Genomic DNA, 19,950 nt, shown 5'->3' on the forward strand with positions numbered 1-19,950 from the left:
ATGCGTCCCCCAACGCTCCCTGCCTCAGAAACTGGAGACTGCAGAATGACAGGCAGTGCGCGTTCTCGAGAGTGGCAAACAGGTCCATCCGAGGAGTTCTCCACGTCCGGAAGATGTGTCGAACTACCTCCGGATGAAGCCTCCACTCGTGGTCGGCGGAGAACTGCAACTGAGACTGTCCGCACATACGTTCAGCACCCCGGCCAGATGATTTGCCATCAAACAAATCCGATGGTCCTGAGCCCAGGACCAGAGCTGCAACGCCTCTGTGCAGAGATGGCACGACCCTACTCCTCCCTGCTTGCTGACATACCACATCACAGCAGTGTTGTCCATCAGGGAAGGGAGAAAGGCCTTGAGGGCCAAACGTTTTGCCCGCAATTCCAGAAGATTGATATGAAGCAATCTTTCCTCTGGAGACCAAAGACCCTTGATCTCCAGATCCCCCAGATGAGCACCCCACCCTAGGGTAGAGGCATCCGTTATCACTGTGGCCACTGAAGAAGGTAGATGAAAGGGCTTTCCTTGAGACAGATTGCCCTCCACGCTCCACCAAGACAGTTCCACTGCAGCTTCTCTAGAGATCCTGACTGACTCACTGGGATCTCCATTGTGCTGATACCACTGCCTGTAGAGACAACACTGAAGCACCCTCATGTGCCAGCATTCATGGTTGACCAACAGAATGCAGGAAACGAACAGACCGAGCAGGCGAAGGACCTTCAGAACCGGAACAACCGCTCCATTGTAAAACAATGTCGAGAATCCTTTGCGGAGGTGTAAAAGCTCGACACACAGTGGTATCCAGTACTGCCCCTATGAGCAGGTTGCGCTGTGAGGGCACCAGGTGAGACTTGGGTATATTTATCAAAAAACCCAATATGTACAACAGCTGAGTTGTAACCTGCAGATGATGACGCACCATCTCTGGCGACTCTGCCTTCAGAAGCCAGTCGTCCAGGTAGGGGAAAACCGGGATCCCCAACCTCCTGAGATGAGCAGCAACCAGTGCCATCACCTTGGTGAAGACTTGAGATGCAGTAGTAAGACCAAACGGAAGGACCGCAACCTGCTAGTGTTGCGAACCAACCGCAAAACGGAGATACTTCCTGGGCGACTTCAGGATTGAGATATGAAAATACGCATCCTGTAAGTCGATGGACACCATCCAGTCCTCTTGTTGCAGTGCCTGAAGAACCTGCGCTAGGGTGAGCATCTTGAATCTCTCCTGTTTGAGAAACAGATTCAAAATCCTGAGGTCCAGGATAGGACGTAACCTGCCATCCTTTTTGGGAATCAGGAAATACCAGGAATAGCATCCCTGACCCCTTTCCTGCTCCGGAACCACCTCTATCGCACCTTTTTCCAACAGGGCAAGAACCTCCTTTTGAAGGAGAAGTAAATGATCCTCTGTGCAAAACCCTTGGCAAGGAGGGTAAGGTGGAGGGAATTCCCTGAAGGTAAGGGCGTACCCATTTTCTACCAGATCTAAAACCCAAAGGTCCGAAGTGATCGATTTCCAATCTTGTAGAAAATGGGTAAGCCCACCTCCCACGGGACCTACATGATCCAGGATGGCGGATCTAGGGCTGCTTTCCTGCATTACCAGGAGGGGCTGGGGAGGTAGAGGAGGAAGAAGGCTGACATCCGGCTACCCGAAGGCGACCTCTGCTCTTACCCCTATAGGATTTGTACAAGGCGTTTTGTTGCTGTTGCTGTTGCTGCTGCCGCTGTGGATGTCTGTAACCATGAAAGGAAGACTTTCCGAAGCCACGGTATCGTCTATAGCCATAACCTTTCGCCTGAGACTGCAGGCCCAAAGACTTCGCTGTGGCCTTACTGTCCTTAAATCTTTGCAGAGCAGAATCAGCTTTCTCTCCAAACAGTCTAGACCCATCAAAAGGCAGATCAAGAAAAGCAGCCTGTACATCGGGAGAGAATCCAGAAGACCTCAACCACGCATGTCTTCTTGTTGCAATGGATGAACCCATTGCCCTGGCAAAGGAATCTGCCGTGTCCAGGCCAGACTGGATGACTTGGTGAGCTGCAGTCTGTGAGTCTGCCAGCACCTCACTCAGATTTCCCCTATCCTCCTCAGACAATTTAGGAAGAAGTTGTTTGGCAGAGTCCCTTAAAGGCATGAATATATCTACCCAACAGACAAGTGGCATTGGTAGACTTCAGAGCCAAGCTAGCCGATGAAAAGACCTTCTTTGCAGATTGTTCCAACTTCTTGGAATCCTTGTCAGCAGGAGCCTGCGGAAAGCACCTGTGGACTGATTGGAACAAGAAGCCTGCACCACTAAGCTCCACACATCAAGGATTGGCTCAGTCAATGCTTTGTTGAAAGGGAGGACGGAGAATGAAGCACCTCTGTAAGTAAATTAGGCTTATACTCAGCCATAGGAAGCTGCATATCCAAAAGTTAAGCAGCCTTCCTTATCATTAAATGGTAAGGTGCAACTTCTTTCGAGGGGGAAGCCTTCTGAGAAGCAAAGTCCCACTCTGGGGAAGTATCAAGTCTACTTGCCTCACTCAATCCCTCAAACAAATCTTTCGTATCATAAACTTCTCCTTCCTCCATCTGCTCAGCCTGGTACTGTTCCTCCTCTAACAACCTCTGTGCTTCTCTCCTCGAGCGCATCTTCGGTTGCGGCATCGGCGCGCCACACACGCTGTCAATTGCTCCGGCAGTGGTGTCGAAGGAGGATCCGCTGTAGTAACCGGCGTCGATCGAATCCGAGAAGGTTCACAAGATGGAGCCGGGGACTGCCCACACGGCATCGACATCCTCGGAGCCGGAAACTGCCAGGACGGCGTCGTGGCATAAATGGTACAAAGGGAGCCTGAGGATACTGGTGAGGCACACCCAAACTAATAGGACCCATGGGACCCGAAGGTGCTCCAGAGGGGTACGAGGCCCTGGTGAACACGCCATACATCTCATTTAAAAAATGCGATGGATCCGAACCCGGCGCCGGAAATTGTGGGTACTGTGCCGGTTCAAGATCCAAACGAGGCACTTCTGGAGTCGGAGCCGCCGGAGCCACAGGCAGAGCCGCAGGAGCCGAAGGAACCTCAGCATCAGCCGGATTTGACACACCATCTGGAGTCGGTAAAAATTTCGGCATCGATGACTGCTCCAGAGTCCCCTTGTAAGATGGAGAATGAACCGGAGTCACCTGAGGAGACACTGAAGGAGAAGGAGAGACAAAGTCCTTTTCTTGACGTCGATGGGCTGGAAAAGGTGACCTTGAAGCCACAGCCTTCGACAACCGGTACCGAGAAGCATGCCTCTTCTTCTTCTTATGCTTTCTCTTGGAGTCATGCAACGTCGAAGATCTTGACTTCGATCTTTTACGACCCCTTTTTTCTTTTCTTGCCTTAGCCAAATATAGCTTGGCCTCCAGTTCCTTCAAAGCCTTCGGATTCCCCTTCCTGCAAAAAGAACAGCCCTCGACGTCGTGGTCAGACGACAAGCACCAAACAGAGTCCTCATGAGGGTCAGTAATCGACATATGACCCCTGCATTCTTTACAGGGCTTAAAGCCCAACTTCCTGGGGGACGACATGCCAAAGCAGAGTGCAAGAGATACAATCAAAATTACAATGTATCCAGACAAAAGTATGGAGAGTCCCAGAAAAAAAACGCTAGCGTCGACAGCGCGGAAAAAAAAGGGAACTGACGTCATCACGCCGACGTGGTCTTCTTATGGCTTCTGTGACGTCGTGCGGAGCCATGGCATTGTGACAACCTCGTCGGCGTGGAGAGCTAGGGAAAAAAGTTTCCACGGAATGCTGGCGCAGGGGATATTCATAAGGTGAGGAATCCACAGGCAGATGTATCCATCAGAATTCATCGTTTTTTTGCTCACCATGCCATTCCAGTTTGAGCCCAGCCATATGCAAATCCGTTTAAACCTGCGCCCAATGAGAACAGTCAAGCCTGAACTGCCAGGCCAGGTCCTCCCTAGATTGGAAACAAGCCTCCTAGGACCGGTTTCGGGGTTTCACCCCTCATCAGCCAGGCTAGCTTGAATCCAGTAGGAAATTGAGCAAAGGACCCACTTCTGGGCATACCCTGCCAACTTAGGGCGAACAAAGCAAACACGAGGAGATGATGGACGGGACTCTGAAAGTTTTCAGACACTCACCCCAAATCACAGATCTGGTTTGAATCCATAATCTTTCTTTAGCTTACTTCGCCACGCCAGTTCTGACCCAGCCATAAGAAAATCAGTCTTGCCCCTGTTCCTCATGGGAACAGTCCAGCACAAACTGCCAAGCCAGGTTTTCCCTGCACCGGAAACAAGCACCTGGGACCGGTTTCGGGGTAACACCCCTCACCAGCCAGGATAGCGTGCAGCACTCTCTCATACCTTGAATTAACCAATGAAAAAACAGACCGTCTCAAGGTGTTGATGCAATAACACAACACAGTCATGCAACAGAAGTAAGCAGCATCTACCCCTCGGCTCATCCACTCTAGACCTTTTGATTTGACCCCTGCTTGTCAATCTGAGTTTAGAAAGAAAAGTAAACAATGTCAAGAGCATAGATAGAAAAACATCTGAAGTCATTCAAAGTCTGTAAATGAAACTGAACAGCTTAGGAAATTAGAGTGAATTGCACTGAAGACAATTTTGTGGAGATCAGCAAACATCTAGGAATGAACGTAAATGTTCATGAAACCAAACAAGAAACCCAATGATTTGGAAAACAGTTCACATCGGTCAAATATCAAGATTTGTAGATACCGAACAGATGTAAAAAGGCAATTTCCCAGCTGCAACGTTCTTCTTCCTCGGAAAAGTCTAGACCAACATAAAACATACATTGAAGCTAATGTCAGTATTTAGCAATTAGAATCTGAAACGCAGGCAGAGTTGAAACTAAAACATTTTGAGGTAGCCTATTCTGGCACAGTAAGCTCTGTGAGTATGAATATAACTAACATTAAAGTGTGTTTTCGTAAAATTTTTAATTTCAGGAACTATAAATCAAGTTATCTTTCAGTAGACTGGCACAGTTCAAAAATTGCACTTAATACAGTAAGCTAATTTGTCGTTTTCTTACCTATTCGCAGTTTGATTTTTGCCAGCAAATTTATATGTGGCAAATAGATATTTCTTAAAGTTTGGACTGGACTTCTAAATACAGGATCATCTGTATGCTGTTCCACTGCTTCCCCGAGTCTTATCAACTAAAGTAAAGAAGTGGTTTTGTTAGTTAACAGTGACACCATGTAGGACTGATAATTGATATATGTTTAGAAAGAAAATGACATCCTATAAACATAGAAGTTTGCAAACTGTCAAGCAGCGAAATCATACATGCGCCCAATCTTAAAGGTATCTACTTACTCCCACAAAGGATGCAGTCAAAAGCTGTGATATTAATTTACCCAATACAAAATACTTACCTGTGACGATTTGTCCCCAAAAATTCAAGGGAACACTGTATATTCCTATGTACAAGTTTAGTCTCACGAGAAAAAGGCAAGTCAAACTACGTGTTACCCCCACTCCCAATAGAATGTGCTACTTAAATAACAAGTGAAAAGAGTGAATAATGATGTGTCCTTTTCACTGCAGGACCTCTAATGCTTTAGACAGCAAACGTGCTTTCCTGTGATCGTAAGGAGTGTTGTTCTATTGTTAATAACTTCACTCATAAGTCAAACAATGCATTTACAAATTGATATAGGAAGGTAGGTGTAATAACATTGCAGTAAAACTACACCACTTGCATTTGTGATCATTGGTAACAGCCAAGTAGATAACTTGTTAATCCCTTGACCAAATGGTTTATAAAGGCTCCCACACAACAACGATTCCCAAAATGATGGGTGAGCCATGTAGAGAGTCCTAAAGGAAAACACTTACCTGGGGAAGACTGGGTCGAAGAACGCCTGGTCTGCCCTGATTAACTTTATATCACCATTGGTATCAGATTTTAATCAAGTATGGGTTTCTCAGAAAAATAGCTGTTTTTGCTCTAAAATAATAAGCCCCCTTTTCTGGCTAGAAAAGGTTAATTTACATTTTATATTTCCACTACTCGACTATGTACCCAATTGACAAAGATATTGCTTCAACTTACTCCTGTAGTCCGAGCCTACCCCTGGAATTCAGGAGTAAGGCAGGAGGCATACAAGTCACACCTAATCATAAAACTTAGTTGTGCATCAGGTTATGATATTCAGTACGCACACAGAACATGCTTTCTTCAGTAAGCTTATTTAGCAATGGATAATGCCCTCAAAAAAGCAAATACGTGTTCATTATATTGCCAATATGCAGCTAACACCTCATAAGGAAGAAACTCACTGCGCTCAACAATGACTTTTTGTGCTTGGTGTCAGTGTGTTTTGACCTTGATTGCTGGGATCCTGCCAATCATGACCCCAGCAACTGTGCTATTTCCCCAAAATTGACCTGTAAGTACATTGATACCTCCACAATTGGCTACTGGGGTACCCTTAGAAGTCCCTAGTATATTGTACTAAGGTACTCAAGGCATTGGTACACAAGGGGTCTTCAATGGGCTGCAGCATGTATCGTGCCAACCATGGAAGTCCACTTAAACTCTGACTGCAGGCCTGCCATTGCAGCCTGTGTGAGTTGGTGCTTGCGCCTCTCACGACAGACAAAAGTTTCCTGAGGTCACTGCACTTAAAACCTATAAGTCACCCTCATGGCAGGCTTCTCAGTCCTGAGGGCTGGATGCTTGGTTATAAGCAGGACACCCATACAAACCTCAGAGTTGATTCTCCAGGCTTTGTCAGAATGGTCAGTCATTTTTAGACATATAGTGGACATCAGTCATTGCGAGAGTTAAACTATATGTGGGTGCACCAAACGCTGCCATGTTTGGTATCAAACATGTTGGAATCATACCCCAACAATGATTCCAGTGTTGGAAGTATGGTCCCGTGTACTAGGGGGCTCCTTAGGGGACCACCCTGTACTCCCAGTAACAACCTTTCAGGGTCTGCAAGCAAGCTAGTGCTGCTGCCAACCACAGACACACTTCTGCCCTCCTGCTGCAGAGCCACGCTTGAGCAGAGAAAGGTAGAATAATAGGTTTCCTGTCACAGGGAGGGACCTCACAGACAGGACTTAGTGTATTGGGCTGGGGAGGGGGAGCTTGCCAGCACCACCAGACTGCTTTGAAGGGCACATTTGGTGCCCTCCTTGCATACTCCAGTTTAAACCAGTTCAGGAAGCTCGTGGCTTCCACTCTGGCTCGAAACTGGAAAAAGGACGTGAGAGTATCCTCCCTTACGTCCTGCCCCTCCTCTGGGAGGGACCCCACACTTGTCCTAATCCTTTCCGTAGGGTATTTAAGGGCTGCCCTGTTGGAGGGTCCTCAGATACATAAGGGGACAAGACTTAACCCTGAAACAACTTCGCTCTTCTATCGTCTATTCACTTGGACTTCGTTGGACTTCGACTGGGGCCGAGACTTCATGAAGGAAGCCTCCTGGTTAGGGGTGGGCGGAATTTGCGGAATTAACCTTCGCAAATTATCGCGAGAATGTTTAAAATTATCGCAAACAAGCAGAAATATCGCGAAGATGCGGAAGTTTTTTTCCGGCATGTTCGCGAGATTTTCTGCATGGTTGCGGGTCGCCAACTTACCCATGTGGTTGCTTGCGGGCGCGGCCATCTTGTTTTGAGTTGTTCTCGCGGTGCATGATCGCGAGAAGAAAGACGTGATCGCGCGACACATGACGTCACTGCGGGCGCGAACTGTCGCGAGACAGCGCAAATGGCTAAAAACAATACAACATCTCATGGAGAACGCGACCGGATCAAGAAAACTTGTCGGCGAACGCAGGGATTCAGGTAAGGCGATCGCGCGCGCGCGAGAATGTATTATTTTACAGCGCGAGCAAGAAACAAATTATCGCCAAGCTGCGGAAACCGGAATTTTTGACATTTTCGCGCTCTCCGCGGAACGCAAAAATGTCAAATTATCGCAATTTCCGCGAACGGAACGACATTTTTGCCCAGGCCTACTCCTGGTGTCCCTGGTCTCACGGTTCTTCATGTCTTCTTCATCGTCTGTGTCTGTGCTTCTTCCAGGTTCTTCTCCAGACCTGTGGGCATGAAAGACACTTGGAGGACTCTCCCTTGGAATGAAGGAGTCACTCCTCTGCATCTGCAGGAACCGCAACAAAGCTGATCGGTCTGCAGCTCCTATCGTTCTACAAACTTCCCGAGGCTCAGCAACACAGGTGGTGGTTCTGCAACTCCCTTGAGGCTTGACCTGCCACCTCTGTTATTTTGAAGCCGATATCCCTTGTAGGAACCATGGGGACCAAACCCCTGTGCCCTGCGTTGACTTGCCGTTGCCAAGGCTTGTTGGCTCTGCACTCCAGAGATCTTTGTGCTACAAGAAGCTCCAGCTTCCAGAATCTCTGCCCTCCAAGATCAGCATCCTCACCACCTCCTCTGCACCGTGGACCTTCATCTTTGGTGAGCTGTTCGTGTGTCAGGGCCCCACAAGTCTTACCTGTTACACTCGTGGAGCTATCTGGCAGGGACGCCGTGAGCAACCTCCACCGTTCCCCTCCCTACCTGATCGAAGTGAAGAATCAGACCCAGGCATGGAGGAGACCAGGGAAAGATGCCGAATGGGATCAGGGGAAAGACGTCGTGTGGATCAGAGATGGAGTCACGCTAGGCCGGGAATGTTCTCTGAGGAATCACCAGCTAAACAGATGAACAGCAATGATCAGTGCACCTGTTTTCCTTTTGTGGTTCACACGTACAGACGTAACAACCATACATGCTACAGGATGGTAGTAGGAGTTTATAGCCACCTGGCATGTGGTAGTGGATTCTTTTGTGTTACTCCAGACAGAAGGTTGTCTTGGTGATCCCGACGTCTCAGGTGCAGAGGGTGAAATGGCCTTCATACATGCTTGTTGGGTCAGCAGCATGTGATGGGGCCCACAAACAAGCTCCGGCGTGGTGAGGGGGCAAAAGAAGTAAATACGTGATCACGCTTCCCTGTGCGTGTCACGAAGAAGTGTACGAATACGCTCCTGCGCGGTGAGGGGGCAAGGTAAGTCCGTAACCACGCTTCCTGCGTGTGTCACGGAAGTAGACTGGCTTGAAAGCGCTCCGGCGCTGTGAAGGGGTAAAGCAAGTCCATGACCACGCACCTGCGTGTCACGGGAGTAGACTGGGCAAAGTAAGTCAGTGACCACGCTTCCTGCGTGTCACGGGAGTGAGCTGGGCTCGAAGCGCTCCGGCGCGGTGAAGGGGCAAAGTAAGTCCGTGACCACGCTCCTGCGTGTCACGGGAATAGACTGAGCAAGGCAAATCCGTGACCACGCTTCCTGCGGGTCACGGGAGTGAACTGGGCTTGAAGTGCTCCGGCGCGGGAACGGGGCAAAGTAAGTCTGTGACCATGCTCCTGCGTGTCACGGGAGTAGACGGAGCAAGGCAAATCCGTGACCACGCTTCCTGCGGGTCACAGGAGTGAACTGGGCTCGATGCGCCCCGGCGCGGTACAGGGGCAAAGTACGTCCGTGACCACGCTCCTGCGTGTCACAGGAGTAGACTGAGCAAGGCAAATCCGTGACCACGCTTCCTGTGTGTCACAGGAGAGAACTGGGCTTGAAGCGCTTCGGCGCTGTGAGGCAAAGTGTGGAAGCAGGCAGTCAAGCAGCAACACGTCAGTACTGGAAGCACTGACGGGAGTGGCCGCCGTGGTTAAATGCGGCCTCACCCGGAAGTGCTTCCCATGGTTTTCGTGAGCACTAGACCGCTGACCTGAAAGCGGTACGCGCTCCGAAAACCGGAAGTCGGTTTCCTGCCGTAGAACGTCCCCGGCTGGAACCATGACAGTATCCCCTCTCAAGACCTCCCCTTCCCCACCCTACACAGGGGTAGCTGGGCGAGGTTTGCGTGGGTATTGGGCATGAAATGCGCGTACGCACAGAGGGGCATGGCGAACATGGGATAGAGGTTCCCAGGAACGTTTCTCAGGACCATACCCTTTCCAGTCAACTAAATAATAGAGCCGCCCTTTAGTTCTTCGGGAATCAAGTATGGCCCTCACCTCATATTCCTTGTGTTCGTCCCTGAGGATAGGAGGGGGCGGGCCGGTGATGCGAGTGCCTGAATGGACGGGACGTAGGAGGGAGACATGGAATACTGGGTGGATCTTCATCTGTTGGGGTAACGTGAGTTTTATTGCCACTCGGTTAATGACCTTCTCGATGGGAAATGGGTCTACGTACCGTGGCAATAACTTCTTAGGACCGTGCACGTTGAGGTTCTTTATGGATACCCATGCCTCATCCCCGACTTTGTACTCGGGTTCTTTTTGTCTGTGGGCATCAGCATAGTGTTTCTGGTTTTCTTTGGCGAGCTCGAACCGTGCTTCCTGCCATATGGTGTGTAACAGGGTATGGTACTCTTGGACGGTAGGGATGTGACAGGACGGAGTCTTTTCCCAGGGCTCCGATCGTGGGTGCAGTCCTTGTAGGCAGAAGAAAGGCGACATACCAGTAGATGCATGTTTACTGTTATTGTAGGCGTATTCCACCATCCAGAGGGCTTCTGACCATTTTTGCTCTATGGATAACAGCAGGCAACGAAGGTATTGCTCCATGGTTTTGTTTGTTCGTTCCGCCTGTCCGTCCGTTTGCGGGTGGTATGCCGTGGAAAGACGGGTTTCCATGCCCATGTTTTTGCATACCTCACCCCAGAAACTAGATACAAATTGGGAGCCCCGTCTGTGATCAGAACGGAGGGTATGCCGTGCAACTGGATCACCTGTTGTGCAAAGATCAAGGCTAGTTCGAGCTCTGATGGTAACTTTTTCAGGGGAACAAAATGCGCCATTTTCGTAAGGTGATCCACGATGGTGAGGACAGTAGTATTGCCGTTTTTTGTCCTTGGTAGCTCGACTACGAAGTCCATGGACACCGTATGCCAGGGGCAAGGAGGGACAGGAATCGGATTCAAGAGTCCAATGGGGGAACTAGAACGGGTCTTTTCTTGATTACAGACTGCACAACGTTCAAGGTAGGAGCGGACTGTGGTATCCATGGAAGGCCACCAGAAATGTCTGTGCAAGAGGTCCATGGTTTTGTGGAATCCTGGATGGATGGACAACGGATTATCATGGCACATGAACAACGCTTGTTGTTGGTGACTGTCAAGCGGGAGGAAATACCGGTCTCCTTTGAACAGGAAGCCATCCCGTACGGTGTTTCCGTCTAGGTCCCCGATCCATTCTTCTGCTTTTTGTTGGCGTAGATCGTCGCGCAGCTGGGTGAAGAAGGTGGAGGAGAAGACTACCCCTTGGAAGCATTGTCCAGGGATGATGATCGGGGGTTCGACCTTCGGTACGTTGTCTTCGGCTTCGTCCAACCTGGACAAGGCGTCGGCCTTGGCGTTTTCTCTTCCAGGGCGATAGGTGATGTGAAAGTCGTATTCATTAAAGAACAGGGTCCACCGTAGTTGTCGGGAAGTGAGGGCTCTAGCTGAGCGAAGGAATTGTAGGTTTCTATGATCGGTGTATATGGTCACCGGGTATCGTGCATCCTTGAGGTAATGTCGCCATTCGTCAAAGGCAGCCTTAATGGCGAGGAGTTCGCGGTCTGACACCGTATAGTTACGCTCCGCCGGCAGGAGTTTTCGGGAAAAGAAGGCCACGGGATGCAGAAGTCCTGTTTCGGCGTTGTGTTGTGACAGGACCCCTCCCAGAGCGTTCTGTGATGCATCCACTTCCACTATGAATGGCTGTCCTGGGTCGGGATGCCGAAGGACGGGGGCGCTGGAGAAACGTTTTTTCAGGTCTTGGAATGCTTTTTCGGCTTCAGGGTTCCAGGAGAACGTTACTCCCTTACGTAGTAAGCTGGTGATGGGGGTAACGATGCCAGAGAACCCCGTAATGAAGTGCCTGTAGTAATTGGCAAACCCCAGGAATCTCTGGACCTGTTTAGTGGAGCAAGGCGAAGGCCATTGAAGGACTGCCTTGACTTTTTGGGCATCCATTTTGACCCCTTCAGGGGTTATGATGTGACCGAGAAACTCTACCATGGTGGTGTGGAACACGCTCTTCTCCAGTTTTACGTACAGGCCGTGCCGCTGTAGTTGTGTTAGGACAGCACGGACGTGGTTGATGTGTTCTGGGATCGTGTCGGAGAAGATCAAGATGTCGTCAATGTAGACGACGCAGAACAGATCCAAGTATTCCGGTAGGACTTCGTCGATGAAATATTGGAATGCAGCCGGAGCGTTGCAGAGCCCGAAGAGCATGACCCGGTAATCGAATAGACCGCATTTCGTCCAAAAGGCGGTCTTCCATTCATCGCCTTCCCGGACCCTGACGAGATGGTACGCTCCTCGCAGATCGAGTTTGGTATAAATGGAGGCGTTCTTTACTTGATCTAGAAGGTTGGAGATGAGAGGCAGAGGATAGCGATTCTTGATGGTTATGGTATTTATGGCTCTATAGTTGATACACGTACTTAGATCTCCTTCCTTCTACGAGACAGGCGATTTGGAGTGGCGGATGAAACCGTTTTGTAGTAACTCTTCCAGATAGCTCCGTAGATGGAGGTTCTCCTTCTCCGTCAGGGAGTAGACACGGCTACAGGGAAGGGTTGAACCTGGTATGAGGTCTATCCGGCAATCGAAGGAGCGATGAGGTGGCAAGGTGTTCGCTCCTTTTTTATCAAAGACAGAAGCCAAGTCTGCATAGGCCGTGGGTACACTATCCTGGGTGACTAAACCTGTCCCTATCATAGGCACTGACTGAGCTGGTATCGAGGTTTCACTAACCGCCTTCTCATGAGGCTAGCAGGCGGTGGTGCAGTGAGAGGAGTTCAAAGTCACAACCCGGTTCCTCCATTCAATGCGAGGGTTGTGTGTCACCAACCAAGGAAACCCCAAAATGAGCTTGAACTGAGGTGCATCGATCACGGCAAAGGCGATTTTCTCCGTATGCCCGTTCGTGCACGTCATCTGCATGGCTTCGGTTTGGTACCGTATGAGTCCGGATGTTAGGTCGGTGCCGTCCACAGCCTTCACGCTCTCTGGTTTACTCATAGCCACGGTCGGAATGCCTAATCCCTCCAGGTAACCTGTGTCGATGAAGTTCCCTGTCGCACCTGAGTCAATGAGAGCGGTGACTGCCCAAATCCGGCTGGTCGAGGAAAGTTACATAACGGACAGACCCATGTGTCTGACGTTGACGAACGAGACGGTAGGAGGGTTTCGCATGGAGGTAGAACCCAGTAGACCAACCCCATCGCCTACTGGGTTTCGTCGTTTCCCGCTTCATCCGTGCGGACTCTTGTGAGAGCAAGGGATTTGTGGGTTGTTGGCCTGGCCGGCTTCACAGGGCATTCTTTGACGAAATGTCCGTTTTTTCCGCAATAAAGACACAGGTTTTGTTTTCGGCGTTTGTCTCTTTCCTCCCGGGTCAACGGATCGCGGATCCCGCCGATTTGCATGGGTTCGGGTGCTTCCTGGGCCTTCACTGGTTCAAACCTGTTTTTGTCTCGAGATGACAGGAACCGGACTTCTATGCCCTTATGTTTTTCGTTTTTTCGTTCCTGCAACCTGAAGTTTAATCGAACCACCAGATCAATGAAAGACCCAATATCCTCCGGGGGGTCAGCCTTTTGCGAGAGAAGGTCTTTGATGTCGTCTCGCAGTCCCCTGTAAAAGACAGACACCTGCTTATGGACAGGCCATCGCGCTTCAATAACCAGTCGGTTGAATGTGGTTATGTAGTGTAGAAGGTCGGAAGAACCTTGTTTCAAATTCAAGAGCTCGTTGTTCGCGGCCTGCACGAAGGTGTGGCGAGCAAACATGCGTCGCAGGGCTTTTTTGAAGACGGGGAGCCTGTATAACATGGGGTCATCGTTTTCGACCAAGGCAATCGACCACTGGGCAGCGTCTCCCCCGAGATAGGACAAGATGAATGCAACTTTAGAGGCGTCATCAGGGAAGGCGGTAGCACGTGCCATAAAATGTAGCTGGCATTGGTTTAGGAAGATGCTAAATTTAGCGCTGTCGCCATAGAAGCGTTCTGGAGGAGCTAATTGGACGGGGTGAGGAGCTATCACCTGTATGGGTGAGGGATGGCCCTGTTGTTCGGGTACCACCCCCCCGGGTCTGGGCCTGACTGCAGGATCTGGGCCCCAGGCCCCTGTCTGTCCTGCTGCAATCCGGCCTTGTAGGGCCGTAATGTCTTGACGCCGACTCAGGTTATCTGCCTGTATACATGTCAGCATAGCTGTGATATCCTGCAGGGAAATGTCGGTGTTACTCATGGCGCCCAGGCGAGATATGTCAACGTGGGCTTCCAGTTCTGTCAGGGCCCCACAAGTCTTACCTGTTACACTCGTGGAGCTATCTCGCAGGGACGCCGTGAGCAACCTCCACCGTTCCCCTCCCTACCTGATCAAAGTTAAGAATCAGACCCAGGCATGGAGGAGACCAGGGAAAGATGCCGAATGGGATCAGGGGAAAGACGTTGTGTGGATCAGAGATGGAGTCACGCTAGGCCGGGAATGTTCTCTGAGGAATCACCAGCTAAACAGATGAACAACAATGATCAGTGCACCTGTTTTCCTTTTGTGGTTCACACGTACAGACGTAACAACCATACATGCTACAGGCTGGTGGTAGGAGTTTATAGTCACCTGGCAGGTGGTAGTGGATTCTTTCGTGTTACTTCAGACAGAAGGCTGTCTTGGTGATCCCGACGTCTCAGGTGCAGAGGGTGAAATGGCCTTCATACATGCTTGTTGGGACAGCAGCATGTGATGGGGCCCACAAACGTGCTCCGGCGCGGTGAGGGGGCAAAAGAAGTAAATACGTGATCACGCTTCCCTGTGCGTGTCACGAAGAAGTGTATGAATGCGCTCCTGCGGGGTGAGGGGGCTTGTGTCACGGAAGTAGACTGGGTTGAAAGCGCTCCGGTGCTGTGAAGGGGCAAAGCAAGTCCGTGACCACGCTCCTGCGTGTCACGGGAGTAGACTGGGCAAAGTAAGTCCGTGACCACGCTTCCTGCGTGTCACAGGAGTGAACTGGGCTCGAAGCGCTCCGGCGCGGTAAAGGGGCAAAGTAAGTCCGTGACCACACTCCTGCGTGTCACGGGAATAGACTGAGCAAGGCAAATCCGTGACCACGCTTCCTGTGGGTCACAGGAGTGAACTAGGCTTGAAGCGCTCCGGCGCGGGAACGGGGCAAAGTAAGTCCGTGACCACGCTCCTGCGTGTCACGGGAGTAGACGGAGCAAGGCAAATCCGTGACCACGCTTCCTGTGTGTCACGGGAGAGAACTGGACTTGAAGCGCTCCGGCGCTGTGAGGCAAAGTGTGGAAGCAGGCAGTCAAGCAGCAACACGTCAGTACTGGAAGCACTGACGGGAGTGGCCGCCGTGGTTAAATGCGGCCTCACCCGGAAGTGCTTCTCATGGTTTTCGTGAGCACTAGACCGCTGACCTGAAAGCGGTACGCGCTCCGAAAACCGGAAGTCGGTTTCCTGCCGTAGAACGTCCCCGGCTGGAACCATGACATCGTGGTCCTCTTGTGATTCCTGTGCCTTTAGTCCGTGGGTCCTCCTGAGGGTCTTCTCCTGATTCTGTAGGCTCCCCTGCTTGCTCGGGGTCTGCTCTGACTCTTCTGCTGTTGGTGAGTCCCTTGGACCTTGCTGGTCCCAATGTTGTTCTTTTTTCGTCTTCCACACCAAATGCAGCTACCAAGGCTTGTTGGTGCTCCCGCCGGACACCAACAATCTAGTCACCGACATCCGACATCCGACATGAGACTGCTCCTGCACAGCTCCTGGTCTTCTTCAGCATTGCCTGGTCCTCACAGCTGCAGCGACAAGGTCACCGTCAACTCTTCAAAACCTCCCGACATCAGTGGGCATTGTATCTCCATTTCTCCTGGTCACCTCCAAGTGGCATAGACTGTGTCCCCTCTGCTTGCAGGTTCTTCACTTCCAGAATCCACCCTTGGATTCCAGCAGACTCCTTCACAGTCTTCTCCAGAGGCATCTTCTTCAAAGCCGTCCATTGTTGTCTATGGCAGGTTCTGGCATCACTTCACCCCTGTGCACTCGGCTTCCCTGGTGTAGGTAAGCTGGCTCCAAGGGCATCCATGGGTGGGGTGGCTCTCCAACCTTCTGTCTTCCAAAGGGTTTCTTCGGGGTCCTCTCAGAAGGGTCCTTCTTCAAAACTGCAACTGCGACTTCTACATTGACTGTCATTCGTCATGCAGCTGTGTTTCCACTCTACACACAGCTTCTGTGGGGTTCATGGGTACTTACCTTGGGTGGTTTCTTGTGTCTGGGTCTTCTGGTCCAAGTTCCATTTTCCTTTGCAGTTTGCATTCCACTTTCTTAGTATATGGTTTGGTCTCCCCCTGGAGACCACTATATTTCGTGCTACTTGCCTGATTGCTTTCGAAGTATTCTTGTGAATTGTGTTGCTATCCTCGGGTAGGAGATATACGAGTGTGATAGGGATGAACAAGTTACTTACCTTCGGTAACATATTATCTGGGAGGGACACAGTCTAGGCGCAGATTCCTTAACTTTTGTACTCTCCCCAGGAGAAGAAGAAGAACAAGGCCGCAATGTTTCCAATGACCTTGACAAGCGTGCCGCCAGCAACTTCATTCTACGTTCCTTGAGGGCCTTCGGCTTCAATCTCTGGTGGGAGCCACAATCCTTGGACTCTTGGTGTTCCCCCAAACACCACATACATACAGTATGCGGGTCTGTAACAGACAACTGTCGAGTTCATGTCCCACAACGCTTAAAGCTCGATGACATTAGGGAAAGGCACACTGTTCCCACCAACAATTACTGTCGAAGAAGGCCAGGAAAGAAATGCCCTAAGGAACCGCTTCTTCAAATCCGTGTTGCAGTGCGGAAAAAAGAAACTGACGTCAGCGCGCAGAAGGAGACTTAAATGACTTCACTGGCGTCACAACCGGAGTCGATATCCTCACAGAGTCATAAGGCACTGTCCCCCGGCGCGCAGAGGGACTGCTGAAAAATTTCCGGTATAGTCTGACGCCTGGGGAGAAGTCAAAAGTTAACGAATCTGCGACTAGATGTTTCTATCAGATATAGTGTTGTAATATTTAGACTTATTTTTGCTAAACCCTGTGTGGTTTCTTTTAATCTAATCTACACTACAGATTACATTTGTAAAACAAGATGCTTAAAACTCCTTCAAGATAAGCCTGAAGGCTGCTCTCCACAGCTACCACTATGAGAGCTTTCTGTGGTTAGCAAAAACCACTAAAACCACCATAAGTGTTGCCTGGATTAGTGCAAGGTTCACCACTTCCAAGCTTTCACTGGAATATTTTTACATCCCTGTATTGTATCATAAGCTTCCCTTTCCTTTTCTGGATGCGCTCCCCCCCATCCCCCCTTTTTTCTTAAACGTTTACACATAGGTACTGCCATGTTGTTACATAACATGCCCTTTGACATCACTTCCGCGTTAACTTAATTTATTTTTCTACAGTCCCAGGCATTTCTAAAAACTGCCTTTTTTAACTCCTTTTTTAAACTGTCTCTGTTCACACTCAATTTGAACACACCATATCATGCGCGAGGCTGCCTTTAATTTCTTTGCATTTGTGGCGTGTGTCTGTTTTCTATGTTCACAGGCCCAAGTTTTGGTGGTAACCCCGCCCCTCCCAGCTGAACCAGATCTGCCTGAGGCCACTATTTAAACCGGCTCTCTTCATGTCTCATCTACCTTCCATCGGAGCTGGAGAGTGGCCACGGAGGTCTCTGGTAGGAGTTCTGTCAACTGCTAGTAAGTTCTGGATGCCAGGGTTTTTTTTTCCTTTCTCCTCTCCACTGCAGATTGCTAGCGGTTCCTCTCGCCATTTGTTTTCTGTCTAGATGGTATTTTGACAGACCACCGCACTCCAGACTCATGGAGCCGGTCCCATTAATTTATGGAGTAAGCATTTCTAGGTTTACTTAATTTTGTACTCACCTATTCATTTACCGTGTCCGTAGCACCTGACACTTTTATCGCATTCATTAGTGCACACTACCACTGTAGCACCTTTGTCGCCGCCTCACATACCGTACCGTTTGGCACTTTCACAGCGGTACTCTTTGTCACTTGCTCTTTGTTGACAACCATAGAGGCTAACTACTTGCTATATGTTGTACGTCTGTGTGTCTTTCTTTTAACAGGATTGGATTTAAGAGGAACACCCCCTCTGCCAGTTAGGGCACCTTAGCGCGTGCCACACATAGACGGTTCTAAACACTCTGGTAAACTCTGTCTTTTTCCACTTCTTGCACTTTGGTCCTGATGAAAGCCAGCACCAGTATCTAGGCACTGGCTGAAACATGTTTACCCCACAGGATGGTGGTGGCCATTGATACCCCCTGAACCATCCTTCGCCTTCCTTTTAATACTGCCCATGGCCCATCATTAAACTAATTTACTTGATATCTGGGACCATTGGGACAGCTGTTTTTAAGTTACACATGCACTTCACTTGCACTGCACACTCACCTTACAAACAAAAACCCTCTCTGCTGTAGTTTAGGCGTCGCAGCACACCTGGGGTATACTCGGTGCCTCAGGTGGGGGCCAATGATGAAGCATGCCACCAACTAGGTTGGTGGGTGAGGCCTTTCCTAAAAAACCTAGTGGTTTTTCACGGAACTAATCAGTATTTACGTACACATACCTTTTCCCTGTTATCTCTGGGGACCAGTTCTTGTTGATTAATTATACTTATACCTAGGGGAATTGAACTGTTTTTTTTTTTTCTTCCTCGCTCTCTTATTGATTCTTAGAATATGTTAAAGGTAGGACATGTACTGGTGTGTGTGAAATGTCCTGGTATGGAATTACAGTGTATTTCGTTTTTCACTATGGAAAGGCTATCTGTCCCATAGGATAGAATGGGAGTTTACTTATAACATCTTATAAGTATAACTTCCCATTGGTACAAATTGGGAAGATGGAGTTTAGTGTGCCTGGACCCAGAATGTAAAAATGCATCTTTTAGTAAAGATGATTTTTACGTTCTGTGTTTGAAAATACCACTTTTCGAAAGTAGGTATTTTCTTACTTATCCATCCTGTGTGCATCTGCTGGGTTTGTGGATTGACTGTCTGGCTTTGGAATGACAGGAGCTGGGGATGTGCATTCTCTCCAGACAGCCACTGTGGGGGGGGGGGGGGGCGACGTGTGTCCTGCCTTTCCTGGATGAGTCAGGGCTGGGCTGAATAGACTTGGGCTGTATTTAGAGTAGTGGGAGGAGATTTTCTTGCACCTGAATGGGCCTGGTCTGCTTTAGACAATATTGTCTCCACCTCCTGCCGGGAAGCTGGGCCAGAAAGGGCCAAACCGGTCTGGGCTAGGTATAGACACTCTCTGCCTAAGAGAACAAAGAGAACTCAGTATAAATATTGGGGCCCAAACCCCAGAACTTTAGAACTGACTGAAATCAAGGAACCTGCCAAGAAGAAGAGCTGGAAGAGTACTGCCCCTTTGCTGTGTTGTTGCTTTGCTGAGTTGGCCTGCAGTTGCTGCTTCTGCCTTGGGCAGTGAAAGGACTGGACTGAACTTTCTTTACTTATGCTGAGTATCTCCAAGGGCTTGAAGTAGAGCTTGCCTCCTGTTCTAAAGTCTCAGGGACTTCAAAGACTTCACTGACCTCTGGGTACCGCTTCTGGAACCGTGTTTCAGTCGCTACAGACTGGGGAAAAGCAACCGAGTCCGTTGCCAGCTCCATGTCCTGAAGGCACAGCAGAGGGCACTGTCCGCATCTCTCAGAGCAACCCTGGTCTCACAGACGTCCGCTGCCACTGAGCCACAGCTTGCACCATGACCTGTGGGCACCGCACACCGCCTCGCTTATCTTTGCCGCCCTAGTCTCACCGTCGCTGCAGGTTGACAGCGACTTCCG

At 49.8% G+C, this 19,950-nt stretch overlaps 1 protein-coding gene across 1 annotated transcript in view; it reads right to left on the bottom strand.

The window, feature by feature from the left end:
• CFAP54 (cilia and flagella associated protein 54) overlaps positions 1-19,950 on the bottom strand; it is a 2,172,274-nt gene that overhangs the window by 441,745 nt on the left and 1,710,579 nt on the right. Inside the window, exon 57 of the mRNA XM_085653834.1 lies at positions 5,077-5,203. Coding sequence (XP_085509960.1) covers positions 5,077-5,203 — 127 coding nt within the window. The remainder of the gene's footprint in view (positions 1-5,076; positions 5,204-19,950) is intronic.

This window comes from Triturus cristatus, chromosome 4_1 (assembly GCF_964204655.1).
Source record: "Triturus cristatus chromosome 4_1, aTriCri1.1, whole genome shotgun sequence".
Lineage (NCBI taxonomy): Eukaryota > Metazoa > Chordata > Amphibia > Caudata > Salamandridae > Triturus > Triturus cristatus.